This window comes from Salmo salar, chromosome ssa05 (assembly GCF_905237065.1).
Source record: "Salmo salar chromosome ssa05, Ssal_v3.1, whole genome shotgun sequence".
In the NCBI taxonomy this organism is placed as follows: domain Eukaryota; kingdom Metazoa; phylum Chordata; class Actinopteri; order Salmoniformes; family Salmonidae; genus Salmo; species Salmo salar.
Genome location: NC_059446.1, coordinates 65,880,572 through 65,907,654, shown reverse-complemented (window position 1 = coordinate 65,907,654; position 27,083 = coordinate 65,880,572). Strand labels below are relative to the sequence as shown.

Below are 27,083 nucleotides of genomic sequence, written 5' to 3'. Positions count from 1 at the left end.
AAGGTGCCACATATTGTATAAAGCTCATTTCTCTTTCAGCCCCTCTCTTGCTCATTCTAACCCAGCTGACCCTTGTCCTTGACCAGACCTTTATGCTGACAAAGGGGATTTCTTAGAACCTTGCCATGACAATGACAACACTGAGACTGAACGGATCAGGGGTGAGAGCCAGCAGGAACGGGAGCGCATGGGCAAGCGGCAGAGAGAGGGAGATGGGGACATATGCAGCAATGCAAGAATCGACCAAATGCTTGAGGTTAAGGTTTGTCCTGTTCCTGGTCATTCAGACTGAGCGGAATAGAACTGGGGAGGTCCTCTCTAGTCCTCTCCTCCCCTCTCCCCCTCCAGGGGAATGAAGTGTACAAGGTCATCAACCACAGGCCTACAGGACACACTCTCCTGGGGATTAGGAAATTAGTGATAAGAGCATTTCTTCCTTTTCTCAGTTCTGTCTCAGTCCCCCCCACCCTGCTCTCTGTGTGTCTCCCTCTCCCATCTCTCTCTCACGGCCCTGTGGCTGGAGAATTCAGGTTTAAAAATACTGCAACAGTTCCTTTGTTATAGTAAACCATTTTCCCCTCTCTACCTTATTTATTTTTCTGTTCTCCCTAAATAACAGTGGAATAGGAACGAGAGAGAGAGACTGCACTGTGCGACTGCTGTGTTCAAGTAGGGAGAAGGAGAGAGGATGGGAGAGAAAGTTTATAAGGCACAGTTTATAAGGAAATGTGAGAGAGAAGCCGGGGAATCTGTGGTGGCCAGCTGCAAGAGAGGAGATAGCGGAGAAAGGCTTTTAATTCTCAATCCCCACAGAGCCTTTGAAAATTACCAATCTTCTTATCACAGACGCAGGGCTGCTTATGCAAATTGTTGTGGAGTGGAACGTTTAAACTGAAAATTACTCGACAGCAGTTTTTTTTTCTCTCTCTCTCTCTCTCTCTCTCTCTCTCTCTCTCTCTCTCGCGCTCTCTCTCTTTTTTCCACATAGAAAGCCTGTTTTGAGTCTCAGAAGATGAATTGCTTTGAAGCGAGTCAGGATTTAAAGACTCCAGCCCCAGCTCTGGTCTAATGCAGCCGTTCTCACTGCCTTTGTAGCGGAGAAACGGGGAGGAAAAAAGAGAAAGGAAAAGCATTTGAAAACAACATTCTGGTCTCCCCTCCCTGCTCTGACACATCACCCATCGCCTGAGGAGGCTAGGAGCCAGGGAAATATATAAATATCTCTAACCCCTGTTCTCAATTCTAGTTATTTACATTTCTATTTATTTGCCAAAGTTTAGGTTCTTTTTCATTCATTTAAAAAAATATATTTTTTTACTATACATTGAGATGAATGAACATGAGAGGATAACCCAGCTTGTGTTCTATGCGGGAAGTCTCTTGAAGCATTTCAAGTTTTAAATTACACCACAGGCGAAGGAAAATGGTGTTGTTTCTGTGTTCTGTGATCTGACACTACTGGCTCTTAATGGTTTCTCTCATAATTAACCACCAAGCACTTGACCAAACTCAAATCAAGTCTTCATGACAAGTTATTTCTGAAAACACATTCTGATGTAAAAACCTAAGGTAACCCAATAACCCAGAATTGTGTTTCAGCCATTTCACCTGGTATTACGATGGGTGCCTGGAGAAGATTAAATGTTTGTGTTTTTGTACGTATTGAATATGTTGCAGATTCTATAGTTTTCTAATTGAATCTAATCTGATCTGACCCACAGAGGCAGATTAGGAAGAGGAAGTGTTACATGCTGGTGGCGGGAGGCTTCATCCTCACCCTCCTCATCATCATCATCGCTGTGTCAGCAAGAAAATGAAACCAACCCCAGAGGTAAGCCTCCTAAACTATCCAACACTAATGGTGTTTATAAACCAGCAGCAGCCCAAAAAACAGAGCTTTACTTAGTATTGATATTGTTATACAGGTACTATATTGGTGTATTGATTGCTATATTGACATTCTATTCTGATTGTAACCTGCATAGAGAGAGACGCAGTGCAGACCCTGAGAATATGGCACTGCACATTAGAAGAGAGTTTAGCTTTTTTTAAACCAAATGTAAATGGCATGTTATAGAAGGGTTCAGACACTTCTTTTTCAGATTTCACTTGTTTTTGAGAAACTTACCCCAACCAGCGATTCACTTCCTCATTGTGCAGTAGGGGGTTCTGAAAAACATCAACAAAGGCTCCAAAAACACCCAAATGATTCCTTTTAGAATTGGGAAAGCTCTCAGTATAGGGATGCAGGTCTTTAGATGTTGTACACATGTAATTGTGTCATCATGAACATTACGTTACTTTTATTTCACATTCATATTTTTTAAACTGCATTGTTTTTTAGGGGCTTGTAAGTAAGCATTTCACTGTAAGGTAAAACACCTGTCATATTCGGCGCATGTGACTAATAAAATGTGATTTGATTTGATATCTGCGAACCAGGATGAAGAACTGAATCGCTGGTTGGGGTAAGTTTATCAAAAACAAGTGAAAAAGCTAACTTGTCCTTTAAGGATGCTTTCAGTGGCAATAGTTTTATGTTGTGATAAGAGATTTAGCATCAACTCAAAGAATGTATAGGGATTCTACGAAAACCTAGCTTTTTAATTCGATTGTCAGTAATGTGCAGGAAGGCTTCTTTCTTGAATTGGATCAATAATTGGAATCAAAGTCAGAGGACACACTATGAAAGTGACTGACATTGACTAGCAACGTTCATAGCAACAAGACAGCAAAGTAAATAAAAATGTTGCAGCTTGACATATTGGCTTTTATAGCAAATCGATGTTTAAGTATTTTCTGTCAAGAGGAAATGTGGTGGGAAAAGGATTTATCTTCATATATAACTTTGGACCCTTTTGCCCTACGAACAGTCTCAATTTGTTGGGGCATGGACTCTACAAGGTGCCGAAAAGCTCTCCACAGGGATTTTGACCCATGTTGACTCCAATGTTTCCCACAGTTGTGTCAAGTTGGCTGGAAATCCTTGGGTGCCATATTCTTGATAAACACGGGAAACTGTTGAGCGTGAAAAACCCAGCAGCGTTGCAGTTCTTGACACAAACCGGTGCGCCTCACACCTACTACCATATCCTGTTCAAAGGCACTACCATGTTTTGTCTTGCCCATTCACCCTCTGAAAGGCACACATACACAATCTATGTCTCAATTGTCTCAATGCTTGAAAATCCTTCTTTAACCTGTCTCCTCCCCTTCATCTACACTGATTGAAGTGGATTTAACAGGTGACATCAATAAGGGATAATAGCATTCACCTGGTCTGTCTATGTCATGGAAAGAGCAGGTGTTCATAATATATTGTTTATTGCTGTTCCTTCACATTATCTTTTTATAGACATTTTTTTTTTTTCAGTTTGGACAATGAAATGGAAATAGAATTTCAACCACAAGTAATGATTTTTGTTCACTTGTAGCTTCACATAATCAGTGCTTCAAATGATTAGGCTGGCAGCTTGAATGCCTCATGTGGTTGGTTAGCTCATTGTGTAGCTAGCGTAAAAGGTTGAAGAATGTTTCTCTGCCTTTACAGGAAATGACAGATTTCTTCCAACTTTTGTGTTTTGTGACAGAAAGAAAGACCCTCACCATCAGCTCAGCAGAGGATAGAATCAGTGTCGAAGACTTTGGCTACTATTCAATAATGAACAGATAAATGAATAAATGTCATTGGATGTTGATGGAAAACCACAACTTTCCTTAAATGATAACGTAAACAATCTAAATGAACCCACAGTCTGGCGTCTTTATCTACCACTGATGGAATTACATTTAGGCCTCTTGTCTGACATACACAAATACACCTGAACCCACATGCAAACACAATCATAGTCACTGTATTATACAGCCAATTGGTTCATCTTGAATTGGAGGTTGAGGCCTGTTGGGAGGTGTTCTCTAGTTGTCATCCCCACGTTGATTCTCTCAGGTCACAGATTAGTGGGTCTGCAGGTTTGTGCAGCAATTCGTACCAAATCATTTGGAACAGATGAGATGGAATTTCTCAAGTTGGTGCATGTGTGTGTGTGTGTGTGTGTGTGTGTGTGTGTGTGTGTGTGTGCGCGTGTATGTGTGTGTGCGTGTGTACTGAGCCCTATAGAGGAGGAAGAGTACAGGCTTAGAAGAACTGCCTGGGTTCTTGCCAAAGCAGACACAGCCATAAGCCTGGTATAGTCTGCCAGTTCTTGTACCAGAAACAGGATCCAAATAAACAAACAGAGTTTAAACAGAATTAAGCGTTCCTAGTATGTACCAACAACAAATTCAGTTTTCCTCCCATTGTTGTTGCTTGTTGTGGCCTTCTTCCATTCTCCTTGATGCTGTTGACAGATTTTGAAGAAAGTACCAGTACTAGACTACAGTACTCTCACATAATAATAATAATAATAATAATCCATAATAATAATAACTTTATTTGTGTAGCTCTTTTCAGTACTCCCACATATACTAGCTGGAGTAGACTATAGTATGTTATAGAGAAACATAATGAAAGAGAGATACAAAGACAGAGCGAGACAGAGAGAGACAGACAGAAGGGCACAGCATTACATAGTCATAGAGAGGAGAAATATTGACAGGTACGAACTATGAACACACAGTGAGGGTTAGAGAGGATATATCAACCTAGAAAGGCAGAGATGAGAGTGGTGAACACTATAGGCAGAGACAGGATGATATGGACCGGTATGAACAAACACTGAGGAGGATAGAGGATATAGACGCTGAAAGAGACACAGAGGCAGATGGGCAGAGAGGAGAATAGTGAGCACTATACATCAGTTTAATGAGAGTGACGACGACAGAAATAACTGTGGAGCCGCGTCTGCTCTCGAATCAATAGCCTGGCTCTTTATGGTGCACTAAATAACGCCATAACTGCACCCTGACACTTATTTCTGCAAATGATGTTTACAGAGTCATTTGGGAAGTGACATTTTTCAATGTGCATGTTAGCACCGTGTGCTAACTGTAACTACACCAGGTCTTCATGTGTATGGGGAGGAATGGTCGCTGAAAACAGGGGTGCTGAACGAGAGAGCTTTCAAGGGGTTTCGTCTAATCAAGCAGTGACCATGGACACTAGAAATGTGCCTGTCTAGTCTGTATCCTAACAGCTATACTGACTGTTGGATATCATTACGCATCCAGATATTAGTCCAGTTAATGGGATTCTCCTCACACGGGGCCCCATTTACGTAATGGATTTCCCCTATTTATCTAATATTTTCCAGACCACATAGTGGTGCACGTCCCCCCAATACATTTTGCATGTGAAAGGGCCACTAATCAGTGTGGTGTGCATACAATTTGCAGTCAACATTGTCTGATAATGACACATTAGCACATTTGCTCTAAAAACTGACAATTGTATTCCATTCTAGTAACGGTTGCCATTGTGGCTAAAAAGGCTTTCATCATCATATTACACCACTGTGTAATGGACACTTGTGGGAGACCCTCTACTGCAGTGCATTGATTAGTAGTCAGGTGGCGTTGTACAAACACACACACATATGCACACACACACACACACACACACACACACACACACACACACACACACACACACACACACACACACACACACACACACACACACACACACACACACACACCGGGAGAACAAGTCATGCGGGTGACCAGGGACACAGTGCTGTCTGATCATAGAGAATCTCCAGTTTACACAAACACAGAGAGATTACAAGCACACCCTGGAGCACCCTCAAAACACAAAACACGTAAGCACATCTTCACACATACAGTGCCTTCAGAAAGTATTTATACCCCTTGACTTATTTCCCATTTTGTTGTGTTACAGCCTGAATTCAAAATGGATTCAATAGATGTTGTTTTATCTCACCCATCTACACACTATAACCCATAATGACAAAGTGAAAACATGTTTTTAGATATTTTTACAGATGTATTGAAAATTAATACATAAATATCTCATTTACATAAGAATTCACACCCCTGAGTCAATACATGTCACAGGCGTCGAAAGGATTAGACCAAGGCGCAGCGTGTTTTGTGCTCATCTTTGGATTTTAATGAATGCACTTCAACAACAAAATAATAAACGCTCAACAGTTCCGTCAGGTACAATCACTAAACAGAAAATAAACACCCACAAAACCCATAAAAAACAGGCTGCCTAAGTATGGCTTCCAATCAGAGACAACGAAAGACACCTGCCTCTGATTGGAAACCATACTCGGCCACACAAGGAAAATGACACATAGAATACAGAAAACTAGAACAAATGCCCCTAGAAACAAACCAACCCCAAAACACACAAAACAACCGCCCTGCCACGCCCTGACCATTCTACTATGGCAAAATGACCCTTCTCACTGGTCAGGACGTGACAATACATGTAAGAATCACCATTGGCAGAGATTACAGCTGTAACTCTTTCTGGGTAAGTCTCCAAGAGCTTTGCCCATTATTCTTTAAAAAATGTTTCACGCCTTGAAAGAGAAAAAAGTAGCTTTTCAGACCTTTTGCCTCAGATTTGGCTTCATTTGTCAGGCTGCAGGTAGCAAGAAGCATGTCTAGGGCCTTGATGATAGACGGTAAATGAGTTCCCACTGGTCGGACCGCAGCAATACGCACACGCCATTGCGTGTCTGAAAGGCGGTTAAGACAGCAACCAGTCTTTTCCTTGAGAATGGCCTATCGCTCTTGGCTGGCACTGAACAGATTGTAAAGACAATTCACACAGCCAATAAATGTTGATACTTCTGGGCACGACTGAGCTTCATGTCCACCTACACAATTAAGAGTATGGGAGGCACAAGGTGAGTATGTGGCCAGTGGATTTTTTTTGCAGTATGTGTGCTTGAACTCCCTTCACTTTCCCTGACATATTTGCCAATTATCATAGCCTTGACGACGGCAATCTGCTGTCAATACCATGCCCTTCCAATGCACTCACAATCATTTCAGAAATTTCACAGCCTGTCTATCTAACAAAGTCTTTAAATTCAAGAAAACGTTCAATTATTTCCCATTCACCTGTTCCCTGAACTTTATCTTTGTGTACATATCTCACCAATAACACATTTTGCTCAGTATGGGAAATGTCTAGAGTTACATCACATATAACCGAGTTATAGATTGTATCTTCCCTTTCATAAAGTATTGTTTTCAAAAACCCTTTGACAACATATTCCTATGAACTCGATTTGGCTCTCAGGGCTGAGGGTAATGTGTCAGTCATGCTCCTTTTCGTCCCTGACTTTCTGTAAGTGCTCACGTAACAGTGGGTCATAATTTGACAACAGTTTAAGTAAACCTAGGTAATGTCCATTATGCCTATCATGAAGATTGAGTGATTTCCCCCAGAGTGGCAGATTCCTAGATGCTAAGTACAATGTCACATCCAAAATCCTTTCTAGAACTGCTCTGTTTTTATAAATGTCTGACTAGATTTGTTTCTGCTGCTGACTGTCTATACAGTCGATCTATTTCTCTGGACAAGAGGAATACCTACAGTTGAAGTCAGAAGTTTACATACACTTAGGTTGGAGTCATTAAAACTCATTTTTCAACCACTCCACAAATTTCTTGTTCAGAAACTATTGTTTTGGCAAGTCAGTTATGACATCTACTTTGTGCATGACACAAGTCATTTTTTCCAACAATTGTTTACAGACAGATTATTTCACTTATAATTCACTGTATCACAATTCCAGTGGGTCAGAAGTTCACATACACTAAGTTGACTGTGCCTTTAAACAGCTTGGAAAATTCCAGAAAATTATGTAATGGTTTTAGAAGCTTCTGATAGGCTAATTGACATCATTTGAGTCAATTGGAGTTGTACCTGTGGATGTATTTCAAGGCCTACCTTCAAACTCAGTCCCTCTTTGCTTGACATCATGGGAAAATCAAAAGAAATCAGCCAAGACCGCAGAAAACAAATTGTTGATGTCCACAAGTCTGGTCCATCCTTGGGATCAATTTCCAAATGCCTGAAAGTACCATGTTCATCTGTACAAACAGTAATACATAAGTATAAACACCATGGGACCACGCAGCTATCATACTGCTTGGGAAAGAGATGCATTCTGTCTCCTAGAGATGAATGTACTTTGGTGCGAAAAGTGCAAATCAATCCCAGAACAACAGCAAAGGACCTTGTGAAGATGCTGGAGGAAACGGGTACAAAGTATCTATATCCACAGTAAAACGAGTCCTATATTGACACAACCTGAAAGGCCGCTCAGCAAGAAAGAAGCCACTGCTCCAAAACCGCCATAAAAAAAGCCAGACTACGGTTTGCAACTGCACATGGGGACAAAGATCGTACTTTTTGGCCATAGTTATGTTTGGAGGAAAAAGGGGGAGGCTTGCAAGCCGAAGAACACCATCCCAACTGTGAAGCACAGGGGTGGCAGCATCATTTTGTGGGGGTGCTTTGCTGCAGGAGGGACTGGTGCACTTCACAAAATAGATGGCATCATGAGGCAAAAAACTTATGTGGATATAAGGAAGCAACATCTCAAGACATCAGTCAGGAAGTTAAAGCTTGGTCGCAAATGGGTCTTGCAAATGGACAATGACCCCAAGCATACTTCCAAAGTTGTGGCAAAATGGCTCAAGGATAACAAAGTCAAGGTATTGGAGTGGACATCACAAAGCCCTGACCTCAATCCTATAGAACATTTTTGGGCAGAACTGAAAAAAGTGTGTGTGAGCAAGGAGGCCTACAAACCTGACTCAGTTACACCAGCTCTGTCAGGAGGAATGGGCCAAAATTCACCCAACTTATTGTGGGAAGCTTGTGGAAGGCTACCAGAAACGTTTGACCCAAGTTAAGCAATTTAAAGGCAATGCTACCAAATACTAATTGAGTGTATGTAAACTTCTGACCCACTGGGAATGTGATGAAAGAAATAAAAACTCAAATAAATAATTCTCTCCACTATTATTCTGACATTTCACATTCTTAAAATAAAGTGGTGATCCTAACTGACCTAAGACAGGGAATTGTTACTAGGATTAAATGTCAGGAATTGTGAAAAATGTAGTTTAAATGTATTTGGCTAAGGTGTATGTAAACATCCGACTTCAACTGTATATACTGTATTCTACACCATCTACTGCATCTTGCCTATGCCGCACGCCATCACTCATCCATATATTTATATGTACATATTCTTATTCATTCCTTTACATTGTGTGTAAGGTAGTTGTTGTGAATTTGTTTGATTACTTGTTAGATTTTACTGCATAGTCGTAACTAGAAGCACAAGCATTTCGCTACACTCGCATTAACATCTGCTAACCATGTGTATGTGACCAATAAAAATTGATTTGATGTGTAGTTGTTACGGTATGCTGCAGATTTTTCCATTTCAGTTCTTGTGAGACACACCATCCTCATGCTCTGGTAGTTTGTCATACATTCTCTTCCATTTCACTGATAATATCTTACAGCCATCTTTACTATTCAGAGAACTAGGTGATGGTTTACTTTGCTCAAAAAGAACACATGGAATGCAATATAATGCCTTTACACTCTTGCTATAAATAAGCCAGTCTCTCTGCACCTTTTCTCTTCCGTTTGCTGACTTACTGTACTATAAATAGTTGGGGAATGGCTTGCCTTCTGAGTCTGGGGGTATGATTTTATACAGTTCTGTCTCCTCACCACACCTGTTGGCGGGTCTGCGAACAATAGCTTCTCTTTCATGGTCTTGTACTTTCTCTGGCCACTGTGCTGGATCATGTAAAACCTCATCTTCCTCACCCTCATCTTCCTCACTTCGAATCTGTCCATACTCTTCCTTTCCCTTATTACTTGCTTGTTCAATCTCTTCTGTCACTCCTTCCCTGGCACTGCTGCTACTCTTTAACTCCTCTTCCTCCTCCCTGCTCTCCTCTGCATCAGAGTCTGTCTGACAGCTTTCTGCTGAGATTCTGCCTACCTGGGGCTCTCTAGGCACTAGGAAGTGAGTAAACAAAGGGAATTTAAGGTTTAATGTTCGCTCCTACAAAGGTTACCATACAAAAAAATCTAATACTGAAAGAAAATACGTTTTAATAGTATACATATCAAATAGAATATGTATTTAAGTGTGTCTAAGTCATCATGTGCCTAAGGTCCTCCAAGGTCCGCTGATTCAATTTCATGTAGTAGACACGTTGGGATCTTTGTCTACAGCAGTAGTAGTAGGCTACATGTTAGGTTTTAATTTTAGTCGAGCTAGCTAACAAATATCATGCAAATATTTGGGAATTCAGTTATAATAACATCTAAATAATAGCTAATTAGCTGAGGTTGCAAATGGTTGAATTCCTAAGACTAGAAAACCATACCACGTGGAGCATTGGCTACACGGCTGGAAATGGTTAAACTCAGACTATCGATCCCTACAGAATAAGAGAAAATCTTAGATATAATTACTAGACTGCAGCTAGAAATGATGTAAACCTAGGATGAGAATACTGACAACCGTCGAAACATCTATTCTAAGAACAATGGACGCCTGACGTATCCATTACAACAGACACTATCCAGAGCCCCTGATAAAGCTACAACCATGAAAGACATTGTGACTTCTGGGGAAGTAACTAGAGACTCTCTGATGAACTGACTCTCCAGCAGATGGACCGACGATTCCAAGTGAGAAGACAACAACGACATACGGGCGTATATATATTTATTGCAATTATTCCCGAATGAGCAGCCGTTCATGTGCAAAGGATTAGAATTTCAATGAATATAATTACCCACGGTGTGTAGTGAATCCATTTTGTCTTTCCTGCTCCTTTATTGGTCGACACCCCTTTTTCTTTGCCCATTGATCAGATATTAAATATCTGAAGTATCTGAAGAGTTATATTCGGAAAATTATAACTTTGTAATCTGAAGATTTTCTGTGGTGCTGTCACGTCCTGACCATAGTAAGATGTTATTTTCTATGGTAGAGTAGGTCAGGGCGTGACAGGGAGTGTTTTTTGTTTTTCTATGTTTTCTATTTCATTTTAAGTTCTAGTTTTCTATTTCTATGTTGTTTTTTGGGATGATCTCCAATTAGAGGTTGCTGGTCCTCATTGTCTCTAATTGGAGATCATACTTAAGTAGGGTTTTTTTCCACCTGTGTTTGTGGGTAGTTGTATTCTGTTTAGTCTTCAGTACCTGACAGAACTGTGAGCTGATCGTTTTTGCTTTTGTTATTTTCTTTAGTGTTCTGTGTTAAAATAAAAAGTCATTATGAGCACTCAACACGCTGCGCTTTGGTCCCCTCGCTACGACAGCTGTTACAGAACTGCCCACCACCAAAGGACCAAGCAGCGTGATCAGGAATGGACCTGGGAAGACATTCTGGACGGGAAAGGACCTGGGAGTCAGGCTGGGGAGTATTGCCGCCCGAGGGAGGAGATTGTGGCAGCAAAAGCAGAGCGGCGTTATTATGTGGTGCTATACCGACCATGAGGCAAGTGCGAGAGACAGCCCCCCCAAATTTTTTTTGTTGGGGGGGGCACACGGGGAGATTGGCAGAGTCAGGTTGGAGAACTGAGCCAACTCCTCGTGCTTACTGTGGGGGGCGAGTGATCGAGCAAACACCGTGTAATGCGGGGATGCGCACTGTGTCGCCAGTGTGCAGCTACAGCCCGGTGCGCTCGGTGCAAGCTTCCCACAGTTGCCGTGCTAGAGTTAGCATTCATCCAGGAAGGATTGTGCTTGCTCAGCGTTCTTGGTCTCCGGTGTGTCTCTTCGGCCCAGGTTATCCTGCGCCAGCTCTACGCACAGTACCCCCAGTTTGCCAGCACAAACCTTTGCGACCTGTTACAACGCCCCGCGCTTGCCGGGCTACGGGGGTTACCCAGCTAGGATGGGTTGTGCCAGCCATAAGCTCCAGACCTCCAGTGCACCTCCACAGCCCAGTATACCCTGTGCCTGCTCTGCGCACCCGGGCCTCCAGCGACGTTCCCTAGTGCAGAACTCTCAGCGACGTTCCCTAGTCCGGTGAGACCAATTCCAGCTCCACGAAAGAAGCCTCCAGTGATGATCTATGGTCCAAAGCCTCCAGTGATAATACATGGCACGAAGCCTCCAGTGATGATCCATGGCCTGGAGCCTGTAGGGATGATCCATGGCACGAAGCCTCCAGAGATAATCCATGACCCGGAGCCTGTAGGGATGATCCATGGCCCGGAGCCTGTAGAGATGATCCATGGCACGAAGCCTCCAGTGATAATACATGGCACGAAGCCTCCAGTGATGATCCATGGCCCGGAGCCTGTAGGGATGATCCATGGCATGAAGCCTCCAGAGATAATCCATGACCCGGAGCCTGTAGGGATAATCCATGGCAAAAAGCCTGTAGGAATGATCCATGGCCCGGAGCCTGTAGAGATGATCCATGGCATGAAGCCTCCAGTGATAATCCATGGCCCGGAGCCTCCAGTAATGATCCATGGCACAAAGCCTCCAGTGATGATCCATGGCGCGGAACCTGTAGTGATGATCCATGGCACAGAGCCTCCAGCGACGCTCCCCAGTCCGGAGCCTCCTGAGACGCTCCCCAGTCCGGACGCTCCCCAGTCCGGAGCCTCCTGAGACGCTCCCCAGTCCGGAGCCTCCTGAGACGCTCCCCAGTCCGGAGCCTCCTGAGACTCAGCTGCAGCCCAGAGTCTTCAGCGGCGGCCTGCAGCCCAGAACCTCCAGCGGCGATCTACAGGCCAGTTCCTTCGACGACGATCCACGGTCCGGTGGTACTAAAGCAGAGGGATCAGGGGGTGGAGCGGGGGTATACATTTTAATTTTCATCACAGATTTTTTTGTCTAACAATGTTTAAATGATAAACAAATAATTTTCTTAACATTTAGGGGATGAATCATTTATGCCCCCCCCCCCCAACGACGCCCTTGCAAACAGGACACATGTTTTGGAACATGTTTATTCTGTAGAAGCTTCCTTCTTTTCACTCTGTCAATTATGGTGGAGTAACTGCAATGTTGTTGACCCATCTTCAGTTTTCTCCTATCACAGCCATTAAACTCAGTAACTGTTTTAAAAGTCACCATTGGCCTCATGGTGAAATCCCTGAGCAGCTTCTTTCCTCTCCGGCAAATGAGTTAGGAAGGACGGCTGTATCTTTGTAGTGACTGGGTGTATTGATACACCATCCAAAGTGTAATGAATAACTTCACCATGCTCAAAAGGATATTCAGTGTCTGTTTTTATTTTTTAATTTTTTTATCAAGCTACCAATAGGCGCCCTTCCTCGTGAGGCATTGGAAACCTCCCTGGTCTTTGTGGTTGAATCTGTGTTTGAAATTCACTGCTTGACAGAGGGACCTTACATATAATTGTATGTGTGGGGTACAGAGATGAGGTAGTCATTCAAAAATCATGTTAAACACTATTATTGCACACAGAGTGAATCCATTTAACTTATTATGTGACTTATTAAGCATATGTTTACTCCTGAACTTATTTAGGCTTGCCATAACAAAGGGGTTGAATATTTATTGACTTAAGACATTTAAATGTTTTATTTGTAATTTATTTGTACACATTTCGAAAAAACATAGGCCAGTGACAAAAAACAGATATTTAATTGGTTTTAAATACATCAAAATGTGGAAAAAGTCAAGCGGTGTGAATATTCTTTGAAGGCACTGTAGGCTGCTACACCATACTAAATTAACCCTGTATTAACCCCCTGTTGCCTATTCATCTTTCTTGTGTTGCTAGAGGTACCTCCCTTTGCTCTGGCTGCATTGCGAGTGAGATGATGAATGTGTTATTGTTGTGTGTGTGTGTGTGTGTGTGTGAATGGTGACAGATAGATACAGAGAAGCTTTATTAGCCTCTCCTGCCTGCTGCAGTGGATGGCTGCATACTGTATGAGAGACAATCAGCTTTTTGATGCATTAACTGTTGTTGACAACACATATTCCCACAAAGAGAGCTATTCTGTGATGCTCCCCCTCAAATCACAGAAGATGTTTGTCAGAGTGATTCAGATAAAAAAATATATATGTTTTGCATAGGCTAGACTACACATCCACAGTAAATGTAATTTGTCACAGGTATGACCATATTTCTTCGTCCTGGTCAAAAGCTTTGTCTGTTGTGCCATTGGCAAAGCACATGTTCCAAATCTTTTGAAAGTGGTTGATTTAAATTACAATTTGCCAACACTGATGCAATACTCCCTTATCATTTCTGACATGTAAATGTCACTGATAATCTGAGTCGTTTTATCTTTGGTTGTTTTGTGTACATGCAGCTATTTCGATGAGTTTAGCTGATACATTCTCACTGTCCTCTACCGGCTCCTCATTTTTCATGTTTTTTCACGTGCACACAGCCAAGGCATCTGTTCACGTCCATTTACTATATTTGAGTGATTTCTCCCTGATGAGAGACAATTTTATTTTTTACTATATTTGAGTGATTTCTCCCTGATGAGAGCTACATTGTACACAATGACAAACACATATGCACACAGACATGCACACACATGCACACGCACACAGGCACATACACACAAACCTAGAGGTGTCTTTCTCAGCCCATTCTTCCTCATACAGCTCTGTGCCTGTTTGGTTGGCATGTGGTTGTGGTCAACCCACCCGTAGGCCTGTAACTTAACAGATCTGAGGTCCCCTACTGGGACACAGCTCAGCGGGGTTTTCTACTGGTCTGGGATCAGTGCCCAAGCCTTCAGTAAGGAGGTAGATTCCCTCTATCAAACAGCAACACTGCTCACATGTTTTTCCTATTTATTTTATTTTACAGATCTTGTACATGTGCATTTCCCTCCACATGGGCTACCCTCACCCAAAGGAGTACACAGGTTTCATGCCCAATTGCACCCCATTTCCGTTATAGTGAACTAATTAGTCCCCCAAATGGCTGCCATTTAAAATGTAGACGCAGTCCTTCTCACAAAATGGAGGAAGATTACACCACAGTCCTTCCTAATTTTCCAACATATTTTTCCATGAATAATATCAGATATTCATTCTTTCCATTTTGCGAGAGGAGAGAGAAGATGCCTATATATCTGCCTTTTGGGTATTTACTGTCCTCTCCGTCTAAACTTCAGGATGCCTTTAAACTTTTCCTCCCTTCCTTGGTTCCTTCATTCTGCACCAGATGCAGTCAGGCTGAACAGCTGCGTATGTTATTGGCATAGGCAATTATAAAGTAAGCTCAGGCCATTTGTGATGGAGGGAGGAAAAACTGAAGAGGCCTGCAGGCCCCGGACCCCTAGCTTTAAGTGGATCATCGGGTAGGCTGGGAGAAGGTGACCGCTCAATTTAATAGCGCTTCATTAATGCAGGAGTATAGTCCCAGCATTCATCCACATCTGATCCTCAGGTAACACTTGATTTAAACTATGAGTAGACTATCAGTAAGATGTTTGCAACATGTCTATTGACTTGCAGCTACCCCTTCAAATGCATTGCCAATACAGTGATTATTCATATTGACTGGTATGTGTGGATATTGGAACAAAACCAGTATCTCTCTGACTCTTAACCAAACAGTTTATTACCAAGAAAGAACATACAGTAACTATCCCTCAGATGCTAAGTATGCCGCATAGATAAAAAGAGAGCCCTCCACACACCCGTAGTCTTTATACCTGACACAAGGTAAGGATATCTTTGAAGCTCCACACGGTGCCAAGAGATAGACAGCCAGATAGCTGTAAATCAGGGTCAAGGTTGTGGGAAAAATACATATGAATCCGAAAGGGATGTTTGGTTATATTGCAAGGATTGTTGTAAAGTTGTCCTGTTTTGGGTCAGAAGAAGATGATTGAAGTAATGTATTTTAGGCTTTGGGTGAGGCTATGAGAACCCATGCCTCTAGTCCATACCTTTTGTGTCCCAGACAGCGCTAGTGAAATACTATGATATGAAAGTACCAGACAGACTGTGACTAGCTAGCTGTCATTGTTGCCTCAGGAACAGGCTAGATGGTGGGTGACATAGCTAGCTTCACTGTTTTCACACATGCTTCCTTATTCAGTCAAAACGAGTCTAGTCTAGTCAGTGGAGATAAGAGAAGAGGAACTGTGCAGCTGCCAATGTGATTTTATGTATCTCTTGTGCTCATCCTTGTCTGAATAGTACATCACTGACAGTCTCTTTGCTTTCTCAAGGGAACAGTGTGTTACTTTGATATGTTTTTGCAACTTGTTGAATGTTCCTAATGCAGCTTTTATTTAGTTTAGTGTTGATTCTCAAATATTCACTGTCATCTTGAATTTATTCTCCAGTGTTCTATAGTTCACAATGCCAATTGTCTTTTTTAATATACACAAATGGAGTTGACAGTATATTGAACTATTTTCCACAATATCAAGGCATTTCTGAGCTGTGCTGCAGGAGAAATGTGTATTTCAATACCATAAAAATATTGATAATCATAATCTGAAGTATGGGAGTTTCAAGGATCAAATGAGGTGTCAAAGCTTGTTTATAACTTATGTGTTCACACAGCTTTCTTGCTGAATTTCGAACACGGATGAAGCCACATTTCAAGCACTTTTTTCTTCTGATAAATATTAAGGAATTAATGCAGCAGATCCATGTTAAATTTAGCATCCAAAGCTGCTTTCCTCACTATAATGAAACACTGCAGACAGGCTCATACTGAAAGAGGCTTATTCAAATGATTTAAAAAGCTAAGTTGACAACACAGAACAGGGATCCAGCAACAACGAGACATTGCAAAGATGAGACAAGATTTTTTTATATATATTTTTTTATAAAATAGTGACTTATGAAAGGTCTTACCACTCAGAATGGTATAAGTACTCTGAAGTGGGGAGTTATTACGTCATTTGAATATTACCATTAATAGAGAACCCTTATGTTCAGACAGGTGGAAAAATATTACTTAATGACACCCTCAGACAGGAAAGATGACCAACGAAACAGTTTTCAAGCAAAACATTTAACCAGAAAAACATTTCTTACACGTAATGCGGGCAATTCCACGCCAGGAAGGCCCGGAAATAGTTTTGGTACCTCTGTTCTGGCAATTCCCACATAGAAACCTCATTGGGAGGAAGGAAGATTGATATTCATTTTACATTTATAAAGAGAAAATCATGATTTAAGTGGCAATTTTAGGCCCTTTTTGAATTATCCATACCACTTGTACTCTAAAATATGGAGTATGTGTAAATTCTAAAATAAACATTTCACGTTAATTTATTCAATCTCAAAAGTACCCTTGAATTTAAAAAAAGTATAATTGGCCCAGCAAAATAAATAGTAGGGGTACGCTGTAATGATAAATCGTGAGCCTATCACAATTAACACTATGTCAAAAAACTATAGACTATTACACCATTGTTTAACATTACTGAATGTCAGCCTCGTAAAAAAGAAATCTGCAAATTGACTTGAAACCGGGTGGTATATGCTCCGAACTGTGTTGTTGTTCGATGAGAACACTTACATTTTGCCAAGGCTGAGATGAGTGGCCGAGACACGCGTGGACAAGGCTGAGATGAGTGGCCGAGACACGCGTGGACAAGGCTGAGATGTGTGGCCGAGACACGCGTGGACAAGGCTGAGATGAGTGGCCGAGACACGCGTGGACAAGGCTGAGATGAGTGGCCGAGACACGCGTGGACAAGGCGGAGATGAGTGGCCGAGACACGCGTGGACAAGGCGGAGATGAGTGGCCGAGACACGCGTGGACAAGGCGGAGATGAGTGGCCGAGACACGCGTGGACAAGGCGGAGATGAGTGGCCGAGACACGCGTGGACAAGGCGGAGATGAGTGGCCGAGACACGCGTGGACAAGGCGGAGAAGAGTGGCCGAGACACGCGTGGACAAGGCGGAGAAGAGTGGCCGAGACACGCGTGGACAAGGCGGAGACGAGTGGCCGAGACACACGGACAAGGCGGAGACGAGTGGCCGAGACACACGGACAAGGCGGAGACGAGTGGCCGAGACACACGGACAAGGCGGAGACGAGTGGCCGAGACACACGGACAAGGCGGAGACGAGTGGCCGAGACACACGGACAAGGCGGAGACGAGTGGCCGAGACACACGGACAAGGAAGAGACGAGTGGCCGAGACACACGGACAAGGCGGAGACGAGTGGCCGAGACACACGGACAAGGCGGAGACGAGTGGCCGAGACACACGGACAAGGCGGAGACGAGTGGCCGAGACACACGGACAAGGCGGAGATGAGTGGCCGAGACACACGGATAAGGCGGAGATGACTCGTCGAGACCGAGGCGCAAGTGGACAAAAGTGGATGCATCAATTCACGCTACAAGTGTAGGCCTAATAACAATCGCCGAATGTCATTACAATTCTTATAGGCGTTTTGTAACATTCATCAAAAACATGGTTTGGATGCTGGAATTATTTTCTGAGTGGATGAACGTGCACAGGTAGCCTACAGGAGCTTATTTTTTAACCCTCCTGTTGTGTTCGTTTCATATGAATTCGTTCTGTTTTCCCGGTCCAAAATGACCGCCCCATTATTGCTGATTTATAAATCCATAATAATACATATATTATCAGCTAATGTTGTGTTAGGTATTTTTATCAACTTAAGTTCTTGTGAAAGTTTTGAACTTCTATTTGCTATTTATAGCCTGTAGGCATCATTGACCTGAGCTCATACACCTTGTTTTTGAGTAAAAAAAAGCATAATGTATGGATTATTAAGACTATAATAAATACTCAGATGAAACACATTGTGCTATTTATCACAGTCTACTTTGTGTCAAAGTTTAACAAGGACTCTCTCCACCACACCAGTGTCATGAACAAAGATATGATCAAGAGCCTCACATACAGTAAATTGTTTGGTCATTGTGCTGCCACAGAATGAATTGTGAGCAAGGCCTCAAAAAAGCTTTATATACCAGAGCTGAGAGAAAAGTTGCGATTGTTTGTGAGAATTTGTGTGTTTGTTTGTGAGAATGCCAACAGGTGTGGTTCCCGTGGGGGAAAGATTCTATTGGGGAAAGGTTCCCGTGGGGGCTGCCATGGAAGCCAAGAACGGGAGTGAGGTGTGTGTGTGTGTGCTGAAACACACATGCATGTTGATGAATGGGCATGTGCCTGAACTAAATTTTATATACTAATTGCAGTCTCACCCATTCATTTCTAATGACCGGTTATTTTGGACCTGGAACACCACAGGTGTACAAAAGTGAAATAAAACACTCAACATTTTATGAAAATCATGAAAATGTATTTTGTACGTTCAGATGCCCTGTCATGGAACCTTATGACAATCAGATTAAATTAACTACATTTTTCAGAGAGAAAACTTAAATAAATCGGTCCAATTCGACCACAGCACAGCAGGAGGGTTAAGTGATTTTTCATCTGATTGTCAAACACATCATGACTGGTTGTGTTCATGCCGCATTAAAAGCGTCCATAAGGCTAGGGGAAGCTTTCCCTAAAGTATATTGAATTAAATTGCCAAAATTATATAGCCTAATTAGCTTACTCCTGTCTATACAGAAATAAATTTAATAATTCAAAAGAGGCTACTACACCATAAAGCATGATTGGCCACAGAAGATCATTAGCTTCTTAAAAAAACATTTGCTTTAAATGTCATAGCCTACAGTCGAAAGGGCCCAAAATTTGGGCAGCGCGCGTGGCAAATACCAAATAGATGATTGTTCCGTTGCGACTGTCTTTGAAAAGCAGAGAGACCCTAGCTAGGCATATCGCAATATCAAAAATACAACCGCGGAAAAACAGTTTGGAAGGCAAATGTCTATTATAAAGAGATGACAATGAAAAGACTCCAATCTGTCTTTTAGTTATCAAACTTCTCAAACACATCAAAATTCTCAACTTAATTGAGCGAACAGTAAGTAGCCTATCTTATTGGCACCAGTGGAGAACATTGGCCATATCTCAGGTGAGTGTGCATATTCACTGTCTTTATCATTGGGTCAGTGCCACTTTTGTTCATTTTTGGACAATGTTAAAAGGTATTGTTAAAAGTAAAAAATTATACGACAAATCTTTACTAGGCCCACAGAGATCCTATCTAATATGAATTGTGATTCTATGGTTAAAAAAATTCAAATAGTGCATTCGGAGAGTATTCAGACTTTATCCAATTTTTAAATTTTTTTCTGAAATATCATACATAAGTATTTAGACTCTTTACTCAGAACTTTGTTAAACACCTTTGGCCGTGATTACAGCCTGGAGTCTTCTTGGGTATGACGCTACAAGTTTGGCACACCTGTATTTGGGGAGTTTCTCACATTCTTCTCTGCAGATCCTCTCAAGCGCTGTCAGGTTGGATGGGGAGCATCGCTGCCCTGCTATTTTCAGATCTCTCCAGAGATGTCTGATTGGGTTCAAGTCCGGGCTCTGGTTGGGCCACACAAGGACATTCACAAACTTGTTCAGAAGCCACTCCAGTGTTGGCTGTGTGCTGAGGGTCATTGTCCTGTTGGAAGTTGAACCTTTGACCCAGTCTGAGGTCTTGAGTATTCTGGAGCATGGTTTCATCAAGGATCTGTACTCTGCTCTGTTCATCTTTCCCTCAATCCTGACTAGTCTCCCAGTCCCTGCCTCTGAAAAACATCCACACAGCATGATGCTGCCACCACCACGCTTCACCGTAGGGATGGTGCCAGGTTTCCTCCAGACGTGACGCTTGGCATTCATGCCAAGGAGTTCAATCTTGGTTTCATCAGTCCAGAGAATCTTGTTTCTCATGGTCTGAGAGACCCATAGGTGCCATTTGGCAAACTCCAAGCAGGCTGTCACATGCCTTTTACTGAGGAGTGGCTTCCGTCTGGCCACTCTACAATAAAGGCCTGATTGGTGGAGTGCTGCAGAGATGGTTGTCCTTCTGGAAGTTTCTCCCATCTCCACAGAGGAACTCTAGTGCTCTGTCAGTGTGACAATCGGGTTCTTGGTCATCTCCCTGACCAAGACCCTTCTCCCCCGATTACTCAGTTTGGCTGGGCGACCAGCTCTAGGAAGAGTCTTGGTGGTTCCTAACTTCTTCCATTTTTGAATGATGGAGGCCACTGTGTTCTTGGTACCCTTCCTCAGATCCTTCTCGACACAATCCTGTCTCAAAGCTCTATGGACAATTCTTTCGACCTCATGGCTTGGTTTTTGCTTTGACATGCGCTGTCAACTGTGGGACCTTATATAGACAGGTGTGTGCCTTTCTAAATCATGTCCAATCAATTGAATTTGCCACAGGTGTGCCCCAGTCAAGTAAACAGGATGCACCTGAGCTCAATTTCAAATCTCATAGCAATATGAATACTCATGTAAATAAGGTATTTCATTTTTTTTATTTACATTTGCAAACAATCCTATAAATCTGTTTTCACTTTGTCATTATGGGGTATTGTGTGTAGATTGCTAAGGAACATGTAATGTCTGCTTCCAACTCACACTCTCAAACACGTTGTTGAGACTTCTAGCTCACTCAGGAAAATAAAAGAAAAATAATATATATATATATATATATATATATATATAATATATATATATATATATAAATAGATAAAAGAGAAGCAAATGGGTCTGATGTGTTCAATTAAATGGGGAACGAGTGATTTCTTTAAGTTTCTTAGATGCTCAGATATGTTATGTTATGTGCGCATGCGCAGCTTCACTAGAGACTTAAATTACAGCACCTGGTAATCACTTCACCGCAGACAATCATCAGGAGCACACAGCCCGTTGGTATGTAACTGCGAACTACTCAGTCTAGCATTAATGTTTAAGTCACTTATATGTTTGTGCACTGAACGTTTACCTCACTGTGTCGGTGTTAGTTGGCCGGGAGTAACTTGTAGCTCGCTGGGTGCGGTAGCTCAGCCTTCCCTGTAGCTCAGTTGGTAGAGCATGGTGTTTGCAACGCCAGGGTTGTGGGTTCGTTTCCCACGGGGGGCCAGCACAGAAAAAAAATGTATGAAATGTATGAAATGAAATGTATGCATTCACTACTGTAAGTCGCTCTGGATAAGAGCGTCTGCTAAATGACTAAAATGTAAATGTAAAATGACCCAGATGCTATATAGCATTAGGCTATTATTATCAGCCATTTGCATTGAGCTGATTGTTCGGAGCACTCTGCTGGTGGCGGTGGTGATAGCGGTGGTTTGGTTCGGTGATCCATGGTGGAGTGCCGCATTATGTTGCGTTTGTGCGTGTGTAAATCCTTTGGACGAGGCATGTGGTGGCATGGGTTCTGTGTCCTGTGACAGCGTCCATAACAACCTGTGATGGCAGAGTCACTGTGTGCATGCTCCTCTGGCGCTGGGCATTCTGGGTGATGTAGTTGGTGCTGTTTTAAGCCAGATTTGCCACATCTTTGATGGTGTTGCAGGCGTATTTGATTTTCATTATTTACATTATTATTATATTACTTGAATAATATATTATATATTATATCTTAATAATATATTGTCATTATTTGTTTGTTGTATTTCAGGTTTATGACCTGTGGTCATTTGATTTAAAATAAAATGAAGGACAAACACGAGTCATGACATTGTGTGCTTCCTGGTGAGCCTTTTCGGAGGGCTAAATAACGAAAAATCCGAACAGGCATAAACCACGGTTCTCCTTTACATGGATAATGCAAGGGCTAGAACATCCGTCACGAGACTAACTTCTGATAAGCAAACAGTCCACCCATAAAGCTGTCTGCTCATCTGTTGACTTACTAGGCAAATCATTAATGAGTGAAAGCCAAGAAGAGGATAGAGTCTACAGTTAAAGGACTACTTAAAACCCAGTTGGCAGAAAACACTTGAGGTTGAGTTAAACGCTAGAAAAGTTGGCAAGATGGCAGCATCAGAGGAGGAGCTGGAGAGGCTAAAACAGAAGTGGTCAGCAGCCCAGACTGCGTTCACTAGAAGAGCCAATTACCTCACCTCCAGAGCTAGTGCACTGGGGGAAAGTGAAATGAGAAGTGAGTGGAGGAAGTTTTAAGTGGATCACTCCAGAGTCAGAGATGCAGGGTTTGAGTATGCCACGGCCCTGAGAGAAGTGGACGATGATGAAGCCAAAAAGAAGGCGGAAAACATTGACGGAAAAACAGTAGAATGTGACTGTAAGTTTGATGAAACTGAACAAATCATCCCGATCAGCTTCTGGACAAGGTTCGCTGAGGCGGAAATTACCACCCTCACTGAAGAGGCTGGATCAGCCATGGACCAGGCCGAGGACACCGATCACCACCATATGACCAGGAGGGAATGTGAATTGATTCATAGGAACCTGGAACGGGAGGTCAACAACTTCGAACGAGGATTGGATGAGTGGAAAGATTTGATCCCTCGGTCCAAGGCAACAGAGTCAAAGGACCAGATCCGGAAGTTGAAGAAAAGGCGTGAAAAACTGTGGGATGAGTGGGCATGGAAAGGCACTTCTCAATCCGACGACGAAGAGAAACTGGGAAAAGTGAAAATTATGGAGCAGGAGGAGCCAGTTGGGACTTACAACTACAGGCCCCAGATCAGCCTAGAACGTGCACGCTTGCCCATGTTTGCTGGTAATATGAGGGATTTCTACCGCTGGAAAGCTGAATGGGAGGACTTGCAACGTCTGGGAAACCCTCATGGATTGGAAAATGTGAGAAAATTCCATCTCTTGGGAAGCCTAGATGAAAAAGTCAAGAGGGACCTCGTATTGTCCAGCTGTGGATCCGCCAACGACGTGTTCAGGCTCCTGGACAACAAGTACGGAAATAAGCCAAAAATAGTGCTGCTGATTGCACAAGAAGTACAAGGACTTTGCCCCATCAAAGGAAACCATCCGAGGAAGACAATCAAACTGATTCAAGCCGTGGAGAGAGCTCTTCGTGACCTACAAGTCTTAGGGGAGGAAGATGCTGTGAAGAACCGAGTGGTTGTGCAGTCGATTGAAAGTAAGCTTCCTGACTCCCTGAAAGAAAAGTGGTTAACACACAAAAATGACCCTGGAAGCGGGTTTTCACCACACAACCACTTTGACTGTCTACTGCAATACTTGATGAAGCAGTAGGACATTCTCGAGGAGCTAGACCAGCTACAGCCTAGCCCGGCGGACAATACTGAGAGGTCGAGCGAAAAGAAAAAGGAAAGGAGGGCATTCACCAGAGCCACATCAGGAAACACCCTAAAGGGCGCTCAACCAAGCTCATGCATCACATGTGGAGACAACGAGCACGGAGGTAGGCTGTTCACCTGCAAGGTCTTCAAGAAGCTCAATCTGACAGGCAAGAAGGCTCAGCTTAGGAGAGCAGGAGCATGCTTTAGTGCTTGCGCTTTCATGGTGACGATGGCGGCTGCACACAAAAGTATCTATGCTCAAAGGATGACTGTCAGAAAGAGGGCTCTTCAGACCACAATTACTTGCTCTGTCCAAAGTCACAGATCAAGAAGAAAGAGGAAAAGAGCGGAGAGCAGAGCGATGCAAAATTGGGGAAAAGGGGGCTTGGACTAACCAACAAACAGGAGGAGCTCCTTGCCAAACTTTCTCCAGAGCTGCGAGCAGAGTTCAAAGAAGCCTTTTCAAATAAGATCACAACAAAAGTGTGTGCTAGCATTGGTTGTGAGCCAAAAGAGTGCCCTGTCATAATGATGCTGTTGGATGTGACGACAAACTCTGGCCAGCTAGTCTGTACGTTGATTGATCTCGCTTCAGATACTAATTATATATCTAATAAAGCAGCAGAGCGTCTCAAGCTAAATGGTGAGAACATTAACCCCTGTGCGGCCTCCGTCCCGTATGCGGGACGGACATCCAGCGAAAAATCATATCGACATTAGCATAACAAAATGTAATCATTTTTTTTTTCAATTTTTTTTTCAAATTATATCGTTTTATAGATACACCTCTCCTGAATCGAACCACGTTGTCCGATTTCAAAAAGGCTTTACAGCAAAAGCAAAACATTAGATTATGTTAGAGGAGTATATCGTAAAAGTAGCCACATAGCCATTTTCCGACCAACCACATGCATCACAAATAACCAAAAAACAGCTAAATGCAGCACTAACCTTTGACAATCTTCATCAGATGACACACCTAGGACATCATGTTACACAATACATGCATTCTTTTGTTCGATAAAGTTCATATTTATATATAAAAACAGCATTTTACATCGGTGCGTAACGGTGACTAACTATTTTCCCTCAAATGCATCCGATGAAACAGAGCTACAATTTACTAAATTACTATTCGAAAACATTTTTAAAATGTAATATTGTCCTTCTAAGATTTATAGATTAATATCTCTTGAAAGCACCTGTAATGCCAGATTTAAAATTAACTTGGGTAATCATACTTTGCGATGAAAGGGGATGCGATACTCTGAAAAATAGGCTAACGTTACAGGTCAGCGCCATCTTGGAACAATCGCATATCACATCTAGTCTTGTATACTTTTGTCAATAATCCCTTACCTTTGGTTGTCTTCATCAGAAAGCACTTCCAGGAATCCCAGGTCCACAACAAATGTATTTTCGTTCGAAAAAATTACTCTTTTATGTTCCAAGAGCTTGTTCTTGTTAGCGCGTCTGAAAGCTAATCCAAATGCTCCGTCGGCCACGGGACAGCCATTTCGAGAAAATGCATTTTTTTCCCATTTAGGTTCGTTCAAACATGTCAAACGTTGTATAACATACATCTTCAGGGCGTTTTTCCACAAGAGAGCCAATAAGATTCAAGGAGGATGATTGCATTGTGTTTCAAAACGTTTCGAAAGGGGAGGGTAACCAGGGGCGTCGGCGTCATAATGGTGATGGCCCTCTCCGTGTGACCACGTTCCACTGCGTCTCATTCATTCAGTTTTCACAGTAGGAGTCTCAAATCACTTTGTAAAGACTGGGGACATCTAGTGGAAGCAATAGGAAGTGCTCAATGAACCATAGCTCACGGTGTGATTAATAGGCAACGTGATGAAGTTGAGTTCGCAATTCAGAATTCCACTTCCTGTTTCCATCTGTCTCGGGGTTTTGACTGCCATATGAGTTCTGTTATACTCACAGACACCATTCAAACAGTTTTAGAAACTTTAGGGTGTTTTCTATCCACAAGTATTAATTATATGCATATCCTAGCTTCTGAGTTTGAGTAGTAGGCCGTTTAAAATGGGCACGAATTTTTTTCAAAATGCGCTGTGGCGCCCCCTATCCTAGGCGACCGTCAAGAGGTTAAGTTGATTGTCCAAGGTGTTGGAGGGATGGAGAAAACCATTACTACCATGAAGTATACCCTGAGGCTGAGAGTAAAAACTCCCAGAGGTACAATAGCAGAGCACAAAGTCCTCTGTTACGGCTTGGAAGATGTTGCGAAGGTGAACCAAGCTGTCACGCCACAGCAACTGCAGAAGTTCTTTCCAAATGTTCAACTCAAGGACTTGGTCCGGCCCGAAAAGATTGACCTGTTGATTAGCCACAGGGAGGGTCGCCTGGTCCCACAGCCAGTCAGAGTAGTTGGAGACCTCGTCCTCTGGGATGGTGCCCTTGGGAAGACTGTTGGTGGAACGCATCCTGACCTCTTTGAAGTGATAGACCTAGCAGTGCACAGGTCTGAAACACATTTCGCTAGGTCAATGAGAACAGCTTCAAGGGCATACAAAGAGATTCTCGTGAAGACGGGAGGACCCAGTGGAGTTTCGGTGGAAGAAGAAGACGCAATCCTCCGAAACACTGCAACTACCAACAAAGAAGTTTTTGAATGGTTCAAGTGGGACAGTATTGGCACTGCCTGTGATCCTCAGTGTGGTGGCTGCAGATGCGGTAGGTGCCCCCCTGGAGGCAAAGAAATGACCCTAGGAGAGGAAAGAGACTTGGAGAAAATAAAGGAATGTCTCACCTACGTGCAAGCTGACAAGCACAGCGAATCCCCTCACTGGGACGCAGCTTACCCGTGGAAAGGAGACCCCACAACGCTGCCTGACAATCGATGTGCAGTGGAAGAGACCTTTTTAAACACTGAGAAACGACTGGAGAGGGAGCCGGAATGGAAGGCTGCGTACAGAGAGCAAATCCACGATATGGTCTCAAGAGGGGCTGCCATTAAAGTCACCCAGGAGGAAATCGATAGC

The 27,083-nt window shown here is 42.8% G+C and overlaps 1 protein-coding gene across 2 annotated transcripts in view; it reads left to right on the top strand.

The window, feature by feature from the left end:
* LOC106605505 (t-SNARE domain-containing protein 1) overlaps positions 1-27,083 on the top strand; it is a 135,990-nt gene that overhangs the window by 89,690 nt on the left and 19,217 nt on the right. The window contains exons 11-12 of one of the 2 annotated variants that reach the window (XM_014201241.2): positions 1,722-1,831; positions 2,443-2,468. In XM_014201241.2, coding sequence (XP_014056716.2) covers positions 1,722-1,817 — 96 coding nt within the window. In that variant the 3' untranslated portion in view covers positions 1,818-1,831; positions 2,443-2,468. The remainder of the gene's footprint in view (positions 1-1,721; positions 1,832-2,442; positions 2,469-27,083) is intronic. The other variant, XM_014201240.2, reaches the window with a different exon arrangement.